The sequence below is a fragment of the Pogonomyrmex barbatus genome, unplaced genomic scaffold (assembly GCF_055798465.1).
Source record: "Pogonomyrmex barbatus isolate J1 unplaced genomic scaffold, ASM5579846v1 scaffold19, whole genome shotgun sequence".
Taxonomy (NCBI): domain Eukaryota; kingdom Metazoa; phylum Arthropoda; class Insecta; order Hymenoptera; family Formicidae; genus Pogonomyrmex; species Pogonomyrmex barbatus.
In genome coordinates, this window is record NW_028297115.1 from 3,405,908 (window position 1) to 3,428,563 (window position 22,656).

At 31.4% G+C, this 22,656-nt stretch overlaps 1 protein-coding gene and 1 long non-coding RNA gene across 4 annotated transcripts in view; one reads left to right on the forward strand and one right to left on the reverse strand.

Moving 5' to 3' along the window:
• Nucleotides 1-13,969, reverse strand: part of LOC105427327 (solute carrier family 35 member E1 homolog) — a 134,939-nt gene extending 120,970 nt beyond the window's left edge. Inside the window, exons 1-2 of one of the 3 annotated variants that reach the window (XM_089075647.1) lie at nt 13,893-13,969; nt 13,244-13,708 (exon numbers count right to left, since the gene is read on the reverse strand). In XM_089075647.1, coding sequence (XP_088931773.1) covers nt 13,244-13,571 — 328 coding nt within the window. In that variant the 5' untranslated portion in view covers nt 13,572-13,708; nt 13,893-13,969. Of the gene's footprint in view, nt 1-13,243 lie in introns of all 3 variants that reach the window. The other 2 variants (XM_089075646.1, XM_089075645.1) reach the window with 2 other exon arrangements.
• A 6,047-nt stretch (nt 13,970-20,016) lies between these two features.
• LOC148936926 (uncharacterized) lies at nt 20,017-22,069 on the forward strand. The gene is made up of 2 exons (XR_016138917.1): nt 20,017-20,653; nt 21,098-22,069. It is a non-coding gene; the product is annotated as an uncharacterized LOC148936926 (long non-coding RNA).
• Nucleotides 22,070-22,656: the final 587 nt, after the last annotated feature.

The following is a 22,656-nucleotide window of genomic DNA, read 5'->3' on the forward strand; positions in this document are numbered from 1 at the left end:
TAGAGAGTGCCACACTTTATCGAGATATCTCTTCAACGCTTAGTGATACTGTCAATTGATAGATCAATAGAAATGGATGAATAAGGATACTACATCAAAAAAGACTGGTATATGATTATTAGCTACATATGTGCCAGATAATTTTTTTAACAAAATTTCCACATAACTTAAAAATTTTCGGATAGTCCGTTACATAACTTGGTATCCTTTTTGAACAAACTCTTTTCAAGATACTTTTTGAAAGGAGATACTTTGTTCAAAAAGGATGCCAAGTTATGTAACGGACTATCAATCGATGAAACAATTATTCGAAAGGAATAACCCTCTTTGTGTATTTTAGGGAGCCTATAAGCTTTGGGGAAAGTCCCATCGCTACAAAAAAGCTGTTTATAAAATATTTCCGATATACAATTTAGAATTCTTCCAATTTTTGAGAATGTCTCGCTATTTGTTAGCGATAGTCTTAGTAAGGATCTTTCGTAATCACACTATAAACCTCAATAGCTTACAATGTTATTTCATTTTAATTAGATAACTATATTTATCTAATGCGACAATGATGTTACCTTTATCTGTTCTGATAAAGATGTTAAGATGGATATAAATTGTTATGTAGATTTCAATAACTAGAATAATCTGACATTAATACTATTTTTTTCAGGAGAGAAAAAAATGTTGAAAGATTATTGATGATAGATATTAGCCTGTTCCTCAAGTCCAAATGTGCCCCGATAGGAAACCTCTTAATATTGTTTTCAATATTCTTTATAAATTCAATAATGATTTTCTCTAAATTATATATAAAGATAAAGAGAAATTTTCATCAAGTTGAAACAAACACTGGACCTCTTGAAGAATGTAGACAGTGGACAAATTAAGAAATCATTTGTCTCTTGTAGAATGAAGAGAAGATGGGAGAATATCTTTTAGGAAGGAGATAAAGTTAAGCGAGACAACGTAGTTCGTGTTTCCAGAGGATGTTATCGGTGACAAAGAAAAGGAGACAGGAATGAGTAAAGAAGTAGAGAAAGAAGAAGCAAGAGGAGAAGAGTAAAAATATTAAATTGGTCTGATCTTTTCAGTTATCGCCATAAGCTCAAGGTGTGCGGACGCTTTTTGTGATATGTTATTGTAGCGTGAATTATGTTGTGCTCTTGAATATTTTTTTCCGCTTTTACTATAAACCGTATCCATTTGGTGAGTGACAACCATTTCGTGACTACTCTTTTGTTTTGTTTAACATGAAAAATGACAAATACATGTACTATCTCACATTAAAAATTATTAATCAATATTTTCATTCAATTGATTGACATGATTGATATAATATTATTAATTCTTATGGTTGGGCTGAATACAGAATTATATTTTTATTTTATTATATCACTGATGACTCAAATTTGAATCAAAATGTTTGGAACTTTCATCAACAAACAAAGTTTAAATCGAAAGTGTAATTGCGCACTATTTACAGCGCTGATTCTCAATTGTCTTACTGTTTCCCATTTTCGATTTTTCTTTTTTTTGCATTTTTTAATGTTTAGGATCTTAAAAATATATTTCTAAAATATTATGTTGAAATTCGCAATAGATATAGTAATTGTAATAAAAAGACGCATCAAACCGCACGGAGATGCTCGGCGCTCCAACCTGTCTACTTATCAGAACGATTAATTTTATGATATTCCCAATAAGATTACAAAAAATCTGCAGGGCAGAATCCTTAATATGCCTTTTGTTATTGAATATACTACTGTGATCAAAAAATACTAGAAATAAAAGACTCAATAAAAGACAAACTATTTATTTATTTATTTATTTATTTATAAAATTTACCATTCACCAAATTTATTTTGTCCTCTGCAAAATAATTCTCTCCCTTTGCAATACCTTTCTGCCAATGTTTTCTCGAAGCACCTTTTAGTCAATTTCAGATATAATCTTCAGGTTATACTGTATAAGGCGTTGAATAGAACTTGTGGAATGTTGAAACAAAAAGTGAAATGCTTCCGCTCACTTTTTGTTTTTGATTTATTCCTGAGTTTCTGGTAAAAAATTCAACGACTAACATTCCACAAGTTCTATTCAACGCCTTATATAGTCTCGTGTGATTTTTTTATTCTTTGAAATTACTGCTTACTGGACTGTTTTAAATCAATAGACGCGATAAAAGAGAATTCGCTACGCATTCTGAAAGTTACACCTGAAATTAACTAAAAGGTGCTTCGAAAAAACTCTCTTCTCACGACGCGTCTCAGACTCAAATTATCTTTCAAAATTGACATGAACCAAATCATATACCAACTTGTTGAATTATTAAGCGAACTATCGATCATTGAGTACTAAATCCTTGATTTCTTTGACGTGTTGCTCTGTTGAAATGGAAAGTCTTTCAGAGCGATCCTCGTCTTCGGCGTGTTCTCTGCCTTCTTTGAACATTTCATACCATTCGAAAAATCTTTGTTCTTGCCATGCACTTATCACCGAAACACTCCCGCGACATGCTATTTCTATAGACAAAACTTCGTTCTAAAGAAAATTTTATACAAATTCTTTGCTTAATAAAATTCGACATGTTAAAAATTGCCGGAAGTATTTTTTTCTTAATCTCAAAACAAACATTTATAAAAAACAAACATTTGTAGACTAAGAAAACTAATGACGTGAAATTTTAGGCACAAGTTAGAAACAGTCTTATTAATCTAAAAAAATACCCCTTCGATATGTTCGAAATGTGCAGTTTAAATGAGCCTATCTCGATATTTTTTAATCACAGTAATATATTATGAGATAGGATGATCGTTACAATTATATTTTCAACAATCTTCGAAGCATACAGTTCGAGTTTCAAATATTTTTAAAGAACTTATTTTTCACTTACATTTATTCTTTGTTTAAAAATTATAATGGATCGGAAAGACAAAAAACAATTTACTCCAAAGCCAACTAAAGACGGCAAAAAAATCAATCGCCCTTTGAATCGCTATAAGCTAGAACAAGATAAGGCAACACAAGTATGTCAGTTAAAAAAAATTGAAATCCTTTAATATGGATGTTGATATCGATCTAACAATATCGTATAGAATATTAAATTTTTTGTCCGTTTTTTCGGTTTTAAGTAAATTTCTTTGAAAAATATGTGAAAGTAATATCGAATTTCGAAGAAACAAATCAACGTGACCTCAGCTTTAAGTTAGTTTTAAAAAGTGAGTATCGAATACATCGATTTCTGATGCGAGACAAACAGAAGATTTATATTTTCAATATGGTTATTGGTAATCGATCTCAGCAGAGTTGAAAAGTTTTGTGGATGGATTTGTCTCGACCTATCTTTTAAACTTTCTATAATCGTGTCGTAAATAAATAAATTCACACTGCTGCAAAATCGATCTGCAATATATTATTAAAAGCTAATACATAAGAGGAAAAAAATGAAGATTGCATAAAATGTTCAAAAGATTACAGAGCTTACAATATCCGCAAATGGAAGCTGGAAAAAAGGGCTTCATTATACGGCATATCGACTCTGATTGGATTTGACACAAATAAAGTAATCGATGATAAAATCTTCCTTTTGTAAAACCTACTCTTTTTGAGAAAAACAAAGTACAAACACTACAGAAAAAAGGAAATGATTAAAATCTCATAAAAATATATGTATCAAGATTCATCTGGGTCTTTTTCAGCAATTTTTCTTAATAAAAACGATAAAAAACAAAGGGGAATTTTAAATGCATAAAAACTTATGCATCTAACTGTTAACTCTTAATTTCGCTCCTATAATTATTATATTATTCAGATTTTAATCTTTTATCTATTTGCACTTGAATCTAAATGTGGCGCGTTCTATAATTTCACCGAACCAATTTTTATGCATTTACAATTCCCCTTCGTTTTTTAAGAAAATTGCTGAAGAAGACTCTGCGAAGCCGAAATGGACAAATTTATATTGAAAATAACTCTGCTAATTGTTATTTTTACAATATTGTTTAATCAAATTTGTTTTTATCACGTCACTTCATTTTCACTTGTTTACTGGCCTCTCTTTCCTCTTGTTAATTTATACGAGCTGTCTAATTTTGCTCTGATTATTATTATTATTCTAACAAAATTTGAAAAGTACAAAACAAGTATTAAAAAAGTACTAAAAAGCTCTTATTTCAATAATTATTGTTGCACTAATACTGTACTGACAAACTGCATCATATTCACCTTTAACGTTGTCCCGCGCAGCCAACGCGGAGACAAATACGTATGGAGCGGGTATATAGAGGTATTTCTCGCTCATTTCCCAAAAATGCGATTTCGGAAAAATGACTTTATTATATATCGTTATATTTAGCATAAAATGCTCTTGAATTCATGTTCTCAAAAAATTTAAAAATTTTTGAAAATTAGGAGGAGGGGTGGGGGCTTGAAAATATAAACATTTTCGAAAAATTCGAATATGTCGTTGTAAAGTTGCAGCCGTAAAACTTTTGTTTAAAACTTTTTTTGATAGCTTTAACGATTTGGATGATATATATACTCAGGAAAAAAAAATCGATTTTTTTCAAGAGATGGTTTCATCCCCTTAACATTCGAGAACGCAGATAAAAAAAAATATGTGTCTCTTATTTTTGTCCATATTTTAACTCGAAATTCATTAAAATCTGGGGAGGCACTTCCGATAGTTCCCTTGTTACTCATTTGCATATTCAACAGAGGCTACACAAATATATTAAATATAATGGAGCTATTAAGAATTAAAATTTGACAGATAACATCAATCATAATATCATCACCGCAAAGAACATCAAATCTTCGTTGCAAAATTCAAAATTTTTGAGCGCAGGCGGCGACAGCTCGGAGGCTAGATTGAGTAATTTGAATAAAAGAATGAGGAACGAAGCTGAAAAAACTGTTGCTGGATTAGAAGATACTTCATGTGCATTTAGAACGCACTTTAATAAGTTATAAACTTCTATCAGTCTACATAAATTAATTAGTTTTAAAACTTTAAACGCGTTTTTCTTGAAACTACATTTTCGTAAGCTATCTCGGCTAATTTTTATCCGAATGACTTAAATATCGGATAGAATATTTATAATAAAATTGTTTTCAGTTAAGTATAGAATTTTTTAAATTGAATAATTAATTTTTGAAAAACAATTTAAAAAGACTATTTTTTCTGTTAAATCGCGAATATTTATGTAAAACAGCGCCGTTTTGTTAAAAATTATTATTTTAAAAACCTCTACGCTTAACTGAAATTATAGTATAGTGTCTATCGTATAGTGCTTGGAATTAGTTGCAAATTTCGACCCGATTGGGAAAGCTTCCTCCACCATCGCTCAACGGTCGAGTCGCCGAACGGCTGTGCCTCAGAAACGTTGTTCGAATGTTTCTGATTATATGAGAAACATGCTATCCATACGCCTTTCGCCCCAAACATTTAGATATCTTCTTTGCTAAATTATTTTTATTTTTATAAATAAATAAAATGTTCAATTTTTTTATTATTAATATACTACATTGTGTTATATTTCAAATGTAATGGGTCAAATCTCAAAAAAATATAAAGATGTGGAAAATATTTCAGACAGAAGTTTATAATTTTGAAAAGGAAAAATGATGACATTATAAATTCAATTGTAAATGGTGTTACTTTCTAAATTTTTTATGGCCATCATTTTTTTTAAATGGTATATATTTTTAGTTGTGCAATATGATTCCTCTAGTTGTTCTGGATATAAAAGTATTAAAGCACAATATCAAAAAGTTAATAATTTATGAGATATTCTGATATAAAACAATAAAATAATCGTTTTTTGGTAAATATATCTTAATATTTTTCTACACAGAATAATGATGATGAATCAATTGGTGTAAAAAAAAAAAAACACCAAGTGCTTTTCAAAATTGCTTTTTAGTAGTTATTTTTCAAAAAAAAACATGCGTAGTTGCATGCAAAATGCATAATTTTTTGGAAACCAAAAAATGTTTTCATTATACCAATTGACTCATCTCATTATTTTGTATATAAATATTAAGATATATTTATCAGAAAAAAATAAATTTACAAGATATTTATTTTTTATGTCAGAATACGATGGAATAAAATACGAAATATCTCTTATTGACTATTGACTTTTTGATATTTGTCTTAATACTTTTATATCCAAAAGAATTAGAGAAATCATATTGCATAACAAAAAATATATACGATTTAAAAAAAATGGTGGCTATAAAAAATCTAAAAAGTAACACCATTTACAATTAAATTATTATTTTTCTCTTTCAAAGCTATAAAACTTCTGTCTAAAATATTTTTCCATATCTTTTATATTTTTTTAGATATTTGAGATATTACACAAAATTTGAAATAAAACAAAGTTTGAAATAAAACACCAATAAATAAAGTACAATATAATATATTAAGAATAGAAAATTGAACGTTTTATTTATTTATAAAAATAAAAATAATTTAGCAAAAAAGATATCTAAATGACGATTTGAGGCGAAAAGCGTACGAATAGCACGTTTCTCGTACGGCGACGTTCCTGAGGCACAGCCGTTCGGCGGCTCGGCCGCTGAGCTTCGAGCTGGTAGTAGAGGAAGCTTCCGAAATCAAGCTGAAATGTGCAACTAATTCTAAGCGCTGGTTTAAAATGATACAAAAAATTTTGATTTCAGAAATCTCATTCAGACGCAGCGCGAACGGCCGTGCTCCCATGATTTTTTTATGAAACACACTTCATCGCACACATATTAATATTATTCAATTATTTTTTTTTATAATATATACTACAATCCATGTATTTTGAATACATAAACAAAAAAAAATTCATATATGTTTAATATTTTCCTTAATAATTTCCTTAATAATAACATTTTTAAGCAAACGAAAAAGATCCACGAAAAAAATTCACGAAAATAGTCTTTTTTCTACCGTCATGGTTTCCGCCTTAAAAAAATCTTAAAAATAAGAATCGATACTGAATTGATAGCTTATCTATTCTTACAATCTTTTGCGTAAAATATTAAACTAAAATCTTACATCAATTAAAAGTTTGCTTAAAAATGTTATTTATACAAAAATTCATTGAGGCAATGTAAGCTTCTTCAAAATAAAATTTAAGTGAGGAGCAAAAAAGCTATAAGCCGAGTCTTTTTGCTGAGATGTGTATTTACTTAAAATTAATTTTGATCAAACTTTTCGACCTGATTTAGGTCATCCTCAGTGATCTATGAATATAAAAACATCAACGGAACAATGATATATGCAAAAATAATTTTATAAACAGTGATTTATGATAATATCTAGATATTATCATATAGTCTACAGAAAAAATTTGGCACTTATTAAAGTACATTAAAAGAGTGATATATCGGGATAGTGAGATGTTTTTTTAACAACCAAAAAAAAGAATAATCTTTAATGTTATTGTCAAATCTGTTATATAAATGTATAGTAAGTATTGCATTGCTGGTAGAATTAAGAATGTGTATTGCATATTCGCTTATTAACAGAATTGTTTCCAAAAAGTATGTAAACAGATCTGACAATAACGTTAAAGATTCTTTTTTTTTGGTTATTAAAAAAATACTTCACTACTCCGATACATCACTCTTCATTTAATGTACTTTAGTGAATGCCAAATTTTTTTCTGTAGACTATATTTAAATATTATCATATATCATATCTGTTCATATCATCATATCATATATTATCATATCTGTTTATAAAATTATTTTTGTATATGTTACTGTTCCGTTTGACATTTTTGTATTCATAGATCACTGGAGAATGACCTAAGGTTGAAACGTTTGATCAAAATTAATTTTAAATAAATACGTATCTCAGCAAGACTCAACTTATGGCTTTTTTGCTGCTGTCACTTCACTACATTTTAATGTTATTTATGAAAATAATTTATAAAACTTGAATGGTAAACGTAGCATCAATTTTGTAAATTAATAATAAAACTAATTAGCTTGAAAATTTTTACAATTTTCATTAATTTTATATTATAATAAGCAAAAAAGAAATTATTTGGATTTTTCATAAAAACCGATAATAGACTTCAATTAATAAAAGATTTAATTCAATAGATAATTTTTTCAAGTTGTAATTTGAATAAATCAAACAGTAATGGTACAGAAAATAATGTAAATAATTCATCAAATAGTAAAAATAAAGATTTAATATTTCACATAAATAAGATCTATTCTTTTTAGCAGAATTTTTTTCACTATTTTCTCTCTTCTTTTCTCTTTTTCCATGTTAAAGAGAGAAGTAATGTCTAATTTTTATTACAACCTAAAATTTTCTATATTCTTTACGCAATTAATAGCTCTGAATTCGAAACACAGTACCTATCTATAGTCTCTTGTATATAATTGTATGGTGCATTGTCCGTTCTTATTGATTTGCATTAATTTTTATATTCTGTGACGTCTGAGATCGCCCGTCACAAGAAGCAATTGCTCCGATTCAGAGCATTATTGAGTCCTGCATCCACTCGTTTGAAGGGAGAGAACGCGGACGAAGCTCGTGTGATGCAAGCCACCCACGTAATTGCATAAATCTTTTGTTTCCCGTCCTCGTTATTACCGTTTCTATTCTGTTTTCTATTTTTACTTCATTATATTAAGTTGACGAAATTGATGATTACCGCAAGATTCATGTGCGACCGCAGGCCTCCCGACGATCAAGAGGATGCTACCACCGGATGCGAGAATTAGACAGGTCGTATCATCCCAAATAATTGCCGATCTTTACACGCAAAGTTCCCGTTGCCTTAAATAACGTCGTTACAGGAATCATGATGCCGATCACAGCAACTCAGAGGCGATTGAAAAGGAAGGCGCCACTCCTCGCGAGATTACGAAGAAACCCTGAATCGAAAAAGATTGGCTGGAGAAGTGGAGGAGATACGTAATCGAGCCGGGGGAGATAGCCACTTCCTACCGGAAGAATCGATTAATCACAGAAGAATCCTCCAGAATTATAAGCCCAGCCAAGACTAAGAGATCATCTCCTTTGAATCTCCCGCGGGATCGGAAAAGGCCCGCGCGCGAACAAAAGATTTATCGGCGCTAATCTATGGAAAAGAGGGGATGATGACCGTATCCGCGTCGCCACAGATTTGAAAGAGGATTATTTTTCGACACATTGTATCCGCGAATAGACGCAGGAATCTTGGAAGGAATCCACGTGAAGACAAAATCAAGAAGAGCAAAGCGTCGTCCCTTGGTGAACGACCGAATTTCATTGTAAAGTCGTCAATTTCGCCAGTGAATCGGAGGAATCGCGCGAGGGCTGGCTCGTGGAATTTCGAAGGGAAAGCGTTCTCTGCGACCGCGAGAATTCTTGTGTAATTGCCGTTGTTTCGCCCAGCGAGTCGGCCACGTATCGTTCCTCGCGATAGAATTATCGGATCTCTCGGAGCGTTTTTCTCTCGCCCTCATCATTTTTTTTTCGGAAAGTAACTGTATTGCATTCTCGATTCATGTATTGTCGCGCGTAGAGGCGTGCAGTAAAAGTAGGATAAAATGTGTCGTTTTGCGTTGTTGTATCGAATTACTCGAGTTACTTGTAAACAATTTAAAATTTACATAATTTAAAATTGTTTAATATGAATTCGAACACCGTCAGAAGAGAGCACCGTTTCCGAAATATCGTTGTCGCGTGTCTTTCTGAGTGATATAGTACCATCATTACTTTGTTTAGTATCTATTAAATTCGGAAAAATAAACGGAATCGACTGGATTTGAACTCGGGATCCCTTGCCTACTACTAAGACACTTAGTCTGGCTCCTTTCTCTGTTAGCTGTTTATATTCCAAATCTCTTTCATGACCGTTTACGATCGTTTATTTCTTACATTAGCTTGTAAATTTCTTTATTGTTGCGAGACTCGAAATACTTTGAAATGTTACTGTATTTTGAAGATACGATTGAGGTAAGTAAGTGTAATTATTCGAGCCAACATTAAAGCCATTCTCATTGTTACTATTATTAATTCTTGTAGTACGACCCCTTACTCCTTCTTTCTCGCGCCCCGTCCCGTGAACTCCCCCTCTCTATCACCAATAAACTGAGCTGCCAGATCGCGTTCGCGTCTGTGAATCTAGATTAAATTGCGTAAGAAAAATTTTGTGATCCTTTTTCGTTCTAAGTGAATGGCACGTGCTCGTGCCTGGCGCCCAACCTATCGTAAAATACGTCCGCGACACCAACCTCAGAGGTGGCGATCACAATTCTTATTCAAATTTTGAAGAAATACACCAATTTTTTATTTAACATTATTGTGAAATTCTTTGTCATAATAGTATTTTTTAATAAAAAGATGTAAAAGCTATAAAAATGCAAATTACTAAATTTATCTTTATTTCAATTTTAATAATGCTAACGTTATTTTTCTTAACTTAGATTTTAATATGCAAAGTGTTTCAAAAGTAGAAATCAATAGCTCAGGAAGTGATAGGAATTAAAAAAGTTGGAATGTATGTAGGTTCGGAAACGCATTATTCTCAAGTTATTATCATTTTTTTACGTAAAAATTTTAAATTGCTTTGTTTTCAAATTTTTTCAAAATTGAAAGAAGAGATGATCTTTATAAATTCTATAACATAATTAAAATCAAATAAAAGTATATTACTATGCAGAATGCACTACGTGAAGATACAGCCTATTTAGTATCTTTTGGTATAAATCAGAATCCTACATTTGTGCATTCTAGGTAATGCTAAAACAACCTAAAATTTTTTTAATTTAATTATGTTATAAAATTCATAAAAACCATCTTTTCATTTAATTTTGACAAAAAAATATGAAAGCAAAAATTTGAAATTTTAACATAAAAACAATGATAACAATGAAAACAACGTATTTCCAGATCTATGTTTGTATCAACTTTTTTTCTTGTTCTTATTCTTATCTTTTTGGATTTCCCAATCATTTTCCGAGAGATTGACCTTCATTTTTGGAACACTTTGTATCAATATAATTATCCTCAAATTCCACTACAGTTACTAGTGTTACTTTTATAAAATATGAAATCTTATTAAAAATTTTGTTTCAAATATAAAATAAATAAAAATATTAATTTGAATCCTAATCAAGCTTTAAATTTATTTATTGAAAATATATTTTCAACAAGCACTGACATAATCAATATTTGACAAATATTGATTATGTTTAATTCAGGGATTAAAAATAGTATAAAAAATATCGATAATATAACATTTTTCCGTTTTTATATAATAATCTAAATCTATTGATATAAATATACTAGTGTGTGACGGTATCACTTGGTTGAAAATCATGAACTATTGAGAATATTGGTTTTATTTTCAATAATTCTATAGTTTTCTATAAGTTAAATAAATTTGTTTTTTACAACACAATTGTTTACAACCAACTATTAACACAAAAACGCTTTAAGTTCAACTACGAATAAAACGCCAACGTATCACATGGTATTTTATTTTGTCCGGCATAAATTGTTTATCGCACGATTTTTAAGAAAATCCAGCATCTCGTGTATACACCCATAAAAAAATCACAAATGATAACAATTATTTAAAAAATAAATAATGTTTATAAACAAAATTTTTTTAGAATTTTTTTAGAAAACGTTAAGATATATTCAAAACTATACAAGAACTGCTTTGGATGGAACTATCGAAAATTTTAGCTAATAAGAAGAAAAAAGTTGATATGAATACAGATCTGGAAATTAATTGTTTTCAAGTTATCGCCATTTTTATATTAAAATTTCAAATTTTTTTGTCAAAATTAAAAAAAAAGGTTTTTATGAGTCTTATAACATAATTAAAATAAAAAACTTAGACTGTTTTAACACTACTTAGAATGTAAGATCCTGATTTCTACCAAAAGGTGCTAAACAAACTCACATCGAACAAAGTAAAACATTATATAAAATTGGCACCTCAGTTTGTTCGAAAACATGCTTTGACGTGTGTGTGTGTGTGTGTGTGTGTGTGTGTGTGTGTGTGTGTGTGTGTGTGTGTGTGTGTGTGTGTGTGTGTGTGTGTGTGTGTGTGTGTGTGTGTAGCATGTTATTAAAATATTACGAAACTTGTAAATACCATAATAAGATGTAGTTTCATGTAAGAAATTTCTACTATATATATATATATATATATATATATACATACATACATATATGTATATTCAGTTACACATCATAACGGTATTGTAAAATATCAATATTGTCAGAAATCAATTTAATTTATAATATATTAATATTAATAATATTTAATACATATTTTTAACAAATTATAAAAAAATATAATATAATATACGTGATTTTTGGTAGCGATTTAGTTTAGCGGCCTCTGCTCCGAACTTGATGAATTTAGGCTCATTCGACGCGTTTTTGCATAAAATGTAAGAATCAGGCAGAAAAAAGCGTCGCTCTGCCCCGCGAATCGAATTATTAATCATTAAAGTTAGCCAATTTCGAGGTTAGGAAACCTGTCATATCGATGTAATGCAGCGAACTGAGTATGCACAGTGGAAAACTCATTTATCTTTTGCTGTGTGTTGAATGTTGTAAACCCATGTGGAACCTTGTTTTGTGTTAAAGAGGGGGAGGGAGGCGGAACATACTGATTCCACGCATATGCTTTTTAACACAAAACAGGGTTCCACATTTACAACTTTCAACAAACAGCAAACGTGATCACTGTGCATACTCAGTTCGCTGCATTACGTCGATATGACAGGTTTCGTAACCTCGAAATTAACTTTAACGATTAATAACTTGATTCGCGGGGCAGAGCGATGCTTTTTTCTGTCTGATTCTTTCGTTTTATGCAAAAACGCGTCGAATGAGCCTAAATTCATCAAGATCGGAGCAGAAGCCGCTAAACTAAATAATTACCCTATTACAAAATACTATCATATAAATTTCAATTATATAATTATATTGACATCTAATATCAATATATCATTATTCATTGAAAGTTTTTAAAATATTAATATTATAAAAGTAGACATTTATATCAGTATATAATTCAATTATCAGCTAACAAAATCATTTAGGTTATGTATCCGATCTTTGATTTAATTTTTAATAACTCATGAATTACTATTTTCGCTATTACTATTTTCATATATATATATATATATATATATATATATATATATAACGTCTATGCACATATGTAAATATGTACGAGCACGTGACATACTAGCTAGAATTGTCAAAGTATGTATTACATATGCATACCAGTATGAGCGTAAGAAACAGGTACTTTCCAAATGCTGACGTGGCTGAATACATTTGCGAGAAACTTGCCTAGAGCTAAGGGTACAATGAGCCGTAGGTAGTAGCTCCAGGATATATTAGATGAATATTTTCTTACACCCCACAGATTGAAGAACGGACCAGAATACACGGTAATCGAGGTTAATTGAACCATGGTCACCGTAAGCGGATAAGGAAATTCTGACAACAACATCTTGCCGACGACATTGCTGCTGCTAGATACTGCATACCACAATAAACATAGAAATAATATCGTTATAATCTCGCGATTATTTCGTATATTGTACATGATGTTTCGCGCAAGAGCGCGGTATCAAATTCACTTCCGGTATCCTAATTTCGGCACTTTCGTATACACGCAATATATCAGATATATGTGTGGTCAATCAGCCAAATTCAGATAGTGTTAAATTCGATGTCAGAATACTGAAAACGTTGAACGTTGAAGAGATAGGCAAACAACACAAATTCTAACAAATCTATCAAAATTTAACTGTCCAACTACCATTTACTGCGTTTACACGGCGACGTTAAACCGGTTTAGTAACAATCGTAGTTAGTGATTTCTTGTATTTAATTAGATCACAATTTTAGATTTAAAAGAATGTACCAATCTAACGTGAGATTTCACTAACTACAGTTGTTACTAAGCCGGATTAACGTCACCGTGTAAACGTATAATTAACTGTCATCAGCATGTTCAAAAATAGGTTTAAATATAGATATGTTCTAAAACCCATTCGATTAAAAATCTACAATATGTGTGACATAAACTGTAGAATTTTAGCACTAACTGCACATGATAGGTTTTCATTTACGCAGCGGTTAATGCATCCACTGCTTCTTAGTGTCGGTCCACAATAAGTATTTAATCTTTAAGTCGTAAGAAATTGACCAATCATAGTCGATTATTCTTTTCATATTCGATTATAATTGGTCAATTTCTTACTTCTTAAAGCTTACTTCTTAAATCACCTATTGTGGACCGACACTTAGAGTGCCGTCACATGCGGCATAACTTCCGTAAGCGTAACTTGCGTCGACCAATCACATCGGTCTCACTTGAACATAAGATTCCACCTAGTTACTTTACGCTATTATTGTTACGCTGAATCTAATTTTTTTTGCGGAACACACACACACACACACACACACACACACCAGTGAATAATCAGAATAATCAGAACTTTTCGGAAATAAATAAAGATCAAATTAGAGTTATAAGTTAATTAACTAATATAATAATAATTAATTAAATAGCTTCATATCGAATTAATTAATAATAAATATATATACATTAATATATATTAATATATAATATATATAATATAATATATATATAATATATATATATATTAATATATATTAATATATATATATATATATATATATATGTATATATTAATTAATTTATAATATTTTTCAATGCGTGACCCAACAATCTAACAACTGATTGAATATTTCTATGGACATTTCGTAATCTTCAAATTCCATTTCTTTGACCAGATTGTCATTGTCATCCTGTAATAATCTTCGTCTTTCTGCGAATATCGGCCGCACCTACATTCTGTGACGAGCTTTTTACTGTTGGTATACCATTCAGTTTTTATATTCCAAACAATTTTAATATATTATATCGTCTAATTTTATGTTGTTGAGATTGTTTCATCTTCTTCCACTTTTGCCATCGCTTCCATATTATTAATAAGGTCAGGGTCCATAATGACTTCTAAATACATTCTCACAGATTAGATTCACATCTACTTGACTTGTCGTACACACACTCGTACATAAAATCTCGGTTCCTCATGAAGCGTACTTTTCCAGATACGCAGATTACAAAACCAATCACAAATTAGTTTAGCATTTCTATTAGTGTCGGTCCACAATAAGTGATTTAAGCTTTAAAAAGTAAGAAATTGACCAATTATAATCGAATATGAAAAGAATACTCGACTATAATTAGTCAATTTCTTACGGCTTAAAGATTAAATATTTATTGTGGACCGACACTTAGAGAGTACAACAGAAACCTTAATCAGCAATTAGTTGTATTGATTATTTCTCGAAATTACGCTCTATGTGAAAGAAGGCTTTCAGAATGACGTAATGTGTTTTAGTAAATTACTAGATATGCAGATCTCTCTTACGTAAGTTAGTGTCGGTCCACAATAAGTATTTAATCTTTAAGCCGTAAGAAATTGACCTATCATATGCGATTATTCTTTTCATATTCGATTATGATTGATCAATTTCTTACTTCTTAAAGCTTAAATCACTTATTGTGGACCGACACTGACGGCACCCTAAAGATAATGATTATTTATTCCTAACAGGGGCTTCGAAGGAAAAAACACCACGCTTGAAAAAATGTACTAATTCTTCTTAACAATGTGTGATATATATTTATATATAATATTATGGTGTTTATGGTACACCAATGTGGTGTGTCATTGGTCACCACCAAAAATGTGTGTTGTCTTCGTTGAGTCTCCGTTAATGGCCGTCCGCTGTTGGAGTACGAGGCGGAATGGGCGACCGGGAATGGAAGGTTGTCGTGCTGGTTCCCAGAAATATGAACCTCAAGCGTACATTTTGTTTGTATTTAATAAAGGCAAGAAAACGTCGTATACATTAGCGGCGTAGTGCGGGCGTTTGAGTGCCCCGCGTATATGAGGAGTCGCCGGTGTTGGTCGGGGAGCGTGGCTCCTCTAGGAAGCGTCGCGTGCACCGCTCACGGGCACCGGCTCCGCCGTGATGGGGTGTCCGGGCTCGTGTGGCCAGAGCGGCTTCGATAGGCGTTGAGGCCTCGGTTTGCGAGGCGGCGTGGAACGTAGACTGCCGGTGATCTCGGCGGGGCGTTCCCCGCGTGATGCTCCCTAAGTCGACGGGCAGAAGGCGCCACGGAGTGACGGTGGGTTCTGGTTGCAGTCCGGAGAAGCTCGGAACGGACGGGCGGCGATGTGCCGCGATCTGCGGTGAAAACCTCGCCTGTTGCGGGGTGACTGGTTCGCCGCGTGCGTCCCTGCGGGCCAGAAGATGGATGCTGCGGCCCGGTGTGGGCGGACAAGTCCGCGAAGCTGCTGCGTGTGGCCGCGGTGGCGTCCTCGACGTTGGGCCGGATGTGTGACTGTCGGCCGACGATGAAGAAGTCGAGAGGGCGCCGAAGAGCTCGACTAGGCTGGCCCTCTCGGAGGCCGTCTGGCGATGTTCGTTCCTCCGCGCTGACGGCGCGGGCTCCGGTCGCTGTGGTGTCCTCGGTGTCGAGGTCTGGTCGACTCGTCGTCCTCCCAGCCGCGCAGGGATGCCATTTCATGTACGATTGCAGCCACGCTGCAGCACGTAGAGGGGATAGGCTGGCACACACACTAGCGCGAGCGCTCGTCCGTGTACGCTCCGCGCTTCGGCCAAGTTCGAGCGGTAGAGAAGGAGTACCGACAACTGCTGTCTTCTTCTTTCTCGAGAAACGCTGTACCGCTGATTTGAAGCTGGCGTCTCATGACATGACACGAATTAATCATGCGATGCCATTGTCGATTATTTTTACATATACTTTTATACATATATTTTATTAAGTTAATAACATTATTACAATATATTTTTTTCATACATAAATAAAAATTAAAATTTGTAAATACAAAAATCCACTCTTTGCCAATATATACGCTTTTTATTTGCAAAAAGTAATTATTATATTAAAAAAAATTTATTGTGGTCTTATAAAGATATTTAGATATAATTATTAAAAACTTAACGTTTGTATATTGTATTCCTTGTACTTTTGTTGTATTTATTTTCTCTAAATATAAAACGTATATATTGTTGCTTGACGGAAACCGCGAGAAGGTGGTGGTCTCTTCCGTCAGGAGGGAAATGTAAAAAATTATTTATTTAAATTATTAATAAAAAATAATTTAAATAATTTAATTATTGTAATATTAAAAATTAATTTTTTAATATTGCAAAATTGATTTTTTATATTTCCCTGTGTGTGTGTGTGTGTGTGTGTGTGTGTGTGTGTGTGTGTGTGTGTGTGTGTTATGTATAACTATACGCATACATATTACTGATACAAATTCGCTTTTTTTTTCTTATAATATCTCCCGCAAACAAGATTTTTTACACGCTTATTCTCTTTAAGCGTGATGTCTGCTATGGACAAGATTTTTTACACGCTTATTCTCTTTAAGCATGATGTCTGCTATAGAGAAGATTTTTTACACGCTTATTCTCTTTAAGCGTGATATCTGCTATGGACAAGATTTTTTACACACTTATTTTCTTTAAGCATGATGTCTGCTATGGACAAGATTTTTTACACGCTTATTCTCTTTAAGCGTGATGTCTGCTATAGACAAGATTTTTTACACGCTTATTCTCTTTAAGCGTGATATTTGCTATGGATAAGATTTTTTACACGCTTATCCTCTTTAAGCGTGATGTCTGTTATGGACAAGATTTTTTACACGCTTATTCTCTTTAAGCGTGATATCTGCTATGGACAAGATTTTTTACACGCTTATTCTCTTTAAGCGTGATGTCTGCTATGGACAAGATTCTAATAATCTAATATTTAACATGTTTAACCTGCCCACGAGGGACCAGCAATTTCATTGTCATTCACGACATGTAGCCTTAAAGTACTGCGTTTTTTTTTAGCAATATTAGCATATAATTTATCTGTTGACATAAGAGACAAATACTTTTCTTCAATCATCATGTTTAAACATGTTTCTCCTCTCGCCCTTAATCCTGATTTTAAAACGCACGTGGCATTAATGAAAGCCGACGATAATCTATTTCGATTTTTTGTTTTTAAATTACTTAAGAAGAAAACATTCTCTCTGGGTCGGCATTTGAATTTGAAAGTGATCGAACAGCATTCAGAACATTTGTTAAATTTGGATACTTAGTAATATTACTTGGATGTTTGTTTTGGATGTAAATTTCCTTCCACATATTTCGTGATTATCAAAATTTAATTTGGAAAGATTTTGCTTCTCCTCCATTGTAAAATTTAATGGCAATGCAATCCATTCTTTCTTTAAAGCATCTTCATCAACACTACCGATAGTTTTAGCTATAAAAGAAACATCATTAAATGAAGTTTCTCTATCAGTATTGAATAAGCTTACAAAAGATCTAAAAACTTGTAATTTTAATAAAAATTTATTATTTATCGGTAATCTTTTACGAATTTCTTCTGCAGCAGTTATATAAAACATCAAGCAATTTGTTCGAACAGTTGTAACTGCGTCTTCGTATCCTTGCATCAGTAATTCGTAAGATATTCTTCGCATTCTGTACCTAAATTAATTTTATGAAGAATTTTGTGATTCTCTGATAAAGAGAAAACTGTGTTTACAGAAAAAGGTTTTAAATATTCATCTTTTAAAAAGTTTCAGCAAATTTGAAAAAGAAACTGTAAAGATTTTAGCTGCAATAAATGAATTCGTGTTTCTGATGCTTGAAAAAATGCATTGAATGCGTTAAAGAAATTTAAAACGTATTTTAAAAAAAGAAAATAGGCTTTTGTTTCAATATTACCCATTATAGACGACAGATGTTCTCCACGTTGTGTTTTTTCACTTACAATTATTTCGTTCAAAAAATATTTAATTGTTTCCCAAGATTCCAGAAGTCTTTCTACACATAAGTAATGAGAAAGCCAGCGTGTATCACATAATTTTAACAATTTGTGATTTGTTTCTTGGAAACACTCAGAAAATTCATTGTAAACAGATAATCGTTTGGGGCTATTGTTAATAAAACTAGAAGTTTTTCGTAAAAATTCTTCGCAAAATTCTGGTATTTTACATACAGCATGCGTTATTACTGCGGCGGAATGGCAAGGACATGTAAATGTTAATAAATGTGGACATACTTCTTCTAATTTTTTTTTAAATGATGAAAATTTTCCTATCATGACAGATGCATTGTCGCATGATAGAGCTATAATATTTAAAAATGGTATTTTCATTTTCCACATTTCACATTTAAATGCTTGAAACAATTTTTCTGCGCTGGAATCTTTGGCATCAATATTAATTAATTTAATTAATTGTGAATGAACATCTAATATCTCCGGGTCAACGTATCGTACCATAAAAATCATCCATTTAGTATTACAAATATCAAACGTTTCGTCAATAAATATTGAAAAATTTTGTGTTCTGAATTTTGTTAACGACATGTTCCGTTTCAATTGGGCATAAAACGTTTGTAATAATATTTTTACATTTTGTACGACCCATGCTCATGCTTTTTAATATATTAGGATCTTATATGTTGAAAAAAATTAAGAATCTCTTTTGCAGTTTGATGAGAAATATTTTTATCGACAATTAATGCGGTATATCTAATTTCTGCTAACTTTTTACGCTCATCAAACGACAAAAGTGATTCATTATCTTCTGTTTGCAAATTTTGATTTGATTTATTTATCTCAAGGAAACTTTTATATTTATCTAAATGTGTTTTGGATTCTGCGTGACGATATATTTGTGCTAAACCACCAGTAATAGTTTTATTGCAAATTGAACAAAAAGATAAATTTTGTTAGGTACTTCTCGTAACCAACATTTGAATTCTTCGATATTTAACCATTTCTGTTGAAAAACTGGTTGAGATATTTTTTTTTATTTTTCATCATTGTTAGATAATGATGATCCTTTTTTAAGATTATTTTTATGACATACAGAATCTGCATGACGAGAAATTAATGAACTACATGAAAAATTCTTATTGCAAATGCTACAATGATACTGACTATTATTATTTGATACTTCGCGTATCCATAATTGATATCTATTATCAGTAAGCCAAGCTTTTATAAAGCTTCATTTACGTTTTTTGATTGATTCGTCACACATTTCCATATCAATTTTAAAAGGACAAAAAAATCGAAAAAAGATAAAAAGAGAAATAGAAATATAATATGAAAATTATATGTATGCGTGTGTCACGGAAAGAGATCAGGATTCTGTTATTTGTCAAAATATTTTACGATCCTAAATCGTCTCTCTCCGTATACGTATATGTGAATATATTTATTTATATATATATATATATATATATATATATATCTATACGTGTGTGTGTGTGTGTGTGTGTGTGTGTGTGTGTGTGTGTGTGTGTGTGTATAAATGTGTATATGGAAAGTTATACCTTTTAATCTCGAATATATTCTTCAATATTAAAAAGTTAAGATGGGGATACACAATACACGATGTGATCGAAAGATGGTACACGAAGTCACGAAAAACAAATGAAATCGTCACGCATCATGAAATAAACAATGGAAAATTGAGATCATTGTTTCTTTCTTATTCGGCGACACAGTGAGCAGCATATTTGACGACGCAATGGCAGGTTAATTACAATTTATTATTATTTAAGAAATATAAATTACATTTTCAATGTAATTTAATATGCTTCATTATCGTATGTGTGTGCCTGCATGTGCCTATGTGTACGTGTGCCTGCGTGTACATATGCCTGCATGTGCGTGTGCTGCGTGTGCTGCGTGTGCTGCGTGTGCTGCGTGTGCCTGCGTGTGCTGCGTGTGCCTGCGTGTGCTGCGTGTGCCTGCGTGTACGTGTGCCTGCGTGTGCCTGTGTGTGCCTGTGTGTACGTGTGCTGTGTGTACGTGTGCCTGCGTGTACGTGTGCCTGCGTGTACGTGTGCTGCGTGCGTACGCGGTACGTGTGTATTAAAATTTTATCATTATCTGATATCAGTAGTATAATCAGTAGTATAATAATGTTACTATTATACTATTATAATGTTACTATATATAGTTTATGTATTTTACAGAGCAAAAGAAAAAATTTGCAGATATGCTGCAACAGCAGCATAAACAGCATGAACTGCAAATGCAGCAATTGAGAGAGCAGCATGAGCTGCAATTACAACAGCTGCGGGAGCAAATAAACTTGTTGATAAGAAAAAGAACGCTTTTGCTGACAAATATAACAATTTGGACAGATATGTAAATAATTTTATTGGATCTTTAAAATGATTATCTGTGAAATCTGTTATTTTCAAATCGGTTGCTAGATCAGAAATTTGTGAACAGTATTATTATATTTAAGTGTCCTACGTAATAATATTGATAGTCCAATAAAATTATTTCCAGATCTATATTTGGTTAATTTGTAATTTTTAGATTTTTCAAAAGTTTTTTTTATACAGAAATAACAACCGTAGCAGCAGCAGCAGCAGCCGCAGCAGCAGCAGCAAGATAGTGGTATTATTTATTGAAATAATTATATGTATATAAATAAAACATATATATCATGTATAATACATATATATGTAAACATATTAATTAACATTTAATTATTTTCAGTGTCTCATAGACGAAATAGTGGTGGACGTTTCCGTGCAAGATGGGCCTTGCAACGAGGGGGACGTATGACATATAGTTGGAGAGGTGGCCGGAGAGGTGAAAGAGGCCCGGAAGGAAATAGAGGAGGAAGAAATATAATTGTTAAAAAATATTATTTTAAATAAAAAATATAAAAATAAATTTAAATGGATTAATTATTATTAATTATTATTAATTATTAATTTAAGTGGATTAAATTTTTATTAAAAGAAGTATTAATTATTCTTTTTAGTAATAATTAGTAATAATTTTATTTATTTTATTTTATATTATTTTAGTAATAATTATTCTTTTTAGTAATAATTTATCAAAGAAGCATTAAACATTTAAAAACTAATAACAATAATGAAAAGATAAGAGTGTTAACATAATTTGAATTTCTTTTTGCGATTGATATATTCATATCAGTTATTAATTTTATTATTATCTATTATTTATTAATATCATAAAAACTATATGGCCTTTTTATATTCAGCTCCCTTTTATATAATAATATATCTAATATTTATTTTATATATTTATTGGTATATATATATATATATATAATATAAATATATATAATATATATATATATTGTTTATTTATATATTTATTTATATATTTATTCAGTTTTTAATAGCTATATCTAAATATCTTTATAAGACCACAATAAATTTTTTTTAATATAATAATTACTTTTTGCAAATAAAAAGCGTATATATTGGCAAAGAGTGGATTTTTGTATTTACAAATTTTAATTTTTATTTATGTATGAAAAAAATATATTGTAATAATGTTATTAACTTAATAAAATATATGTATAAAAAAAATATATGTATAAAAGTATATGTAAAAATAATCGACAATGGCATCGCATGATTAATTCGTGTCATGTCATGAGACGCCAGCTTCAAATCAGTGATACAGCGTTTCTCGAGAAAGAAGAAGACAGCAATTGTCGGTGCTCCTTCTCTACCGCTCGAATTTGGCCGAAACGCGGAGCGTA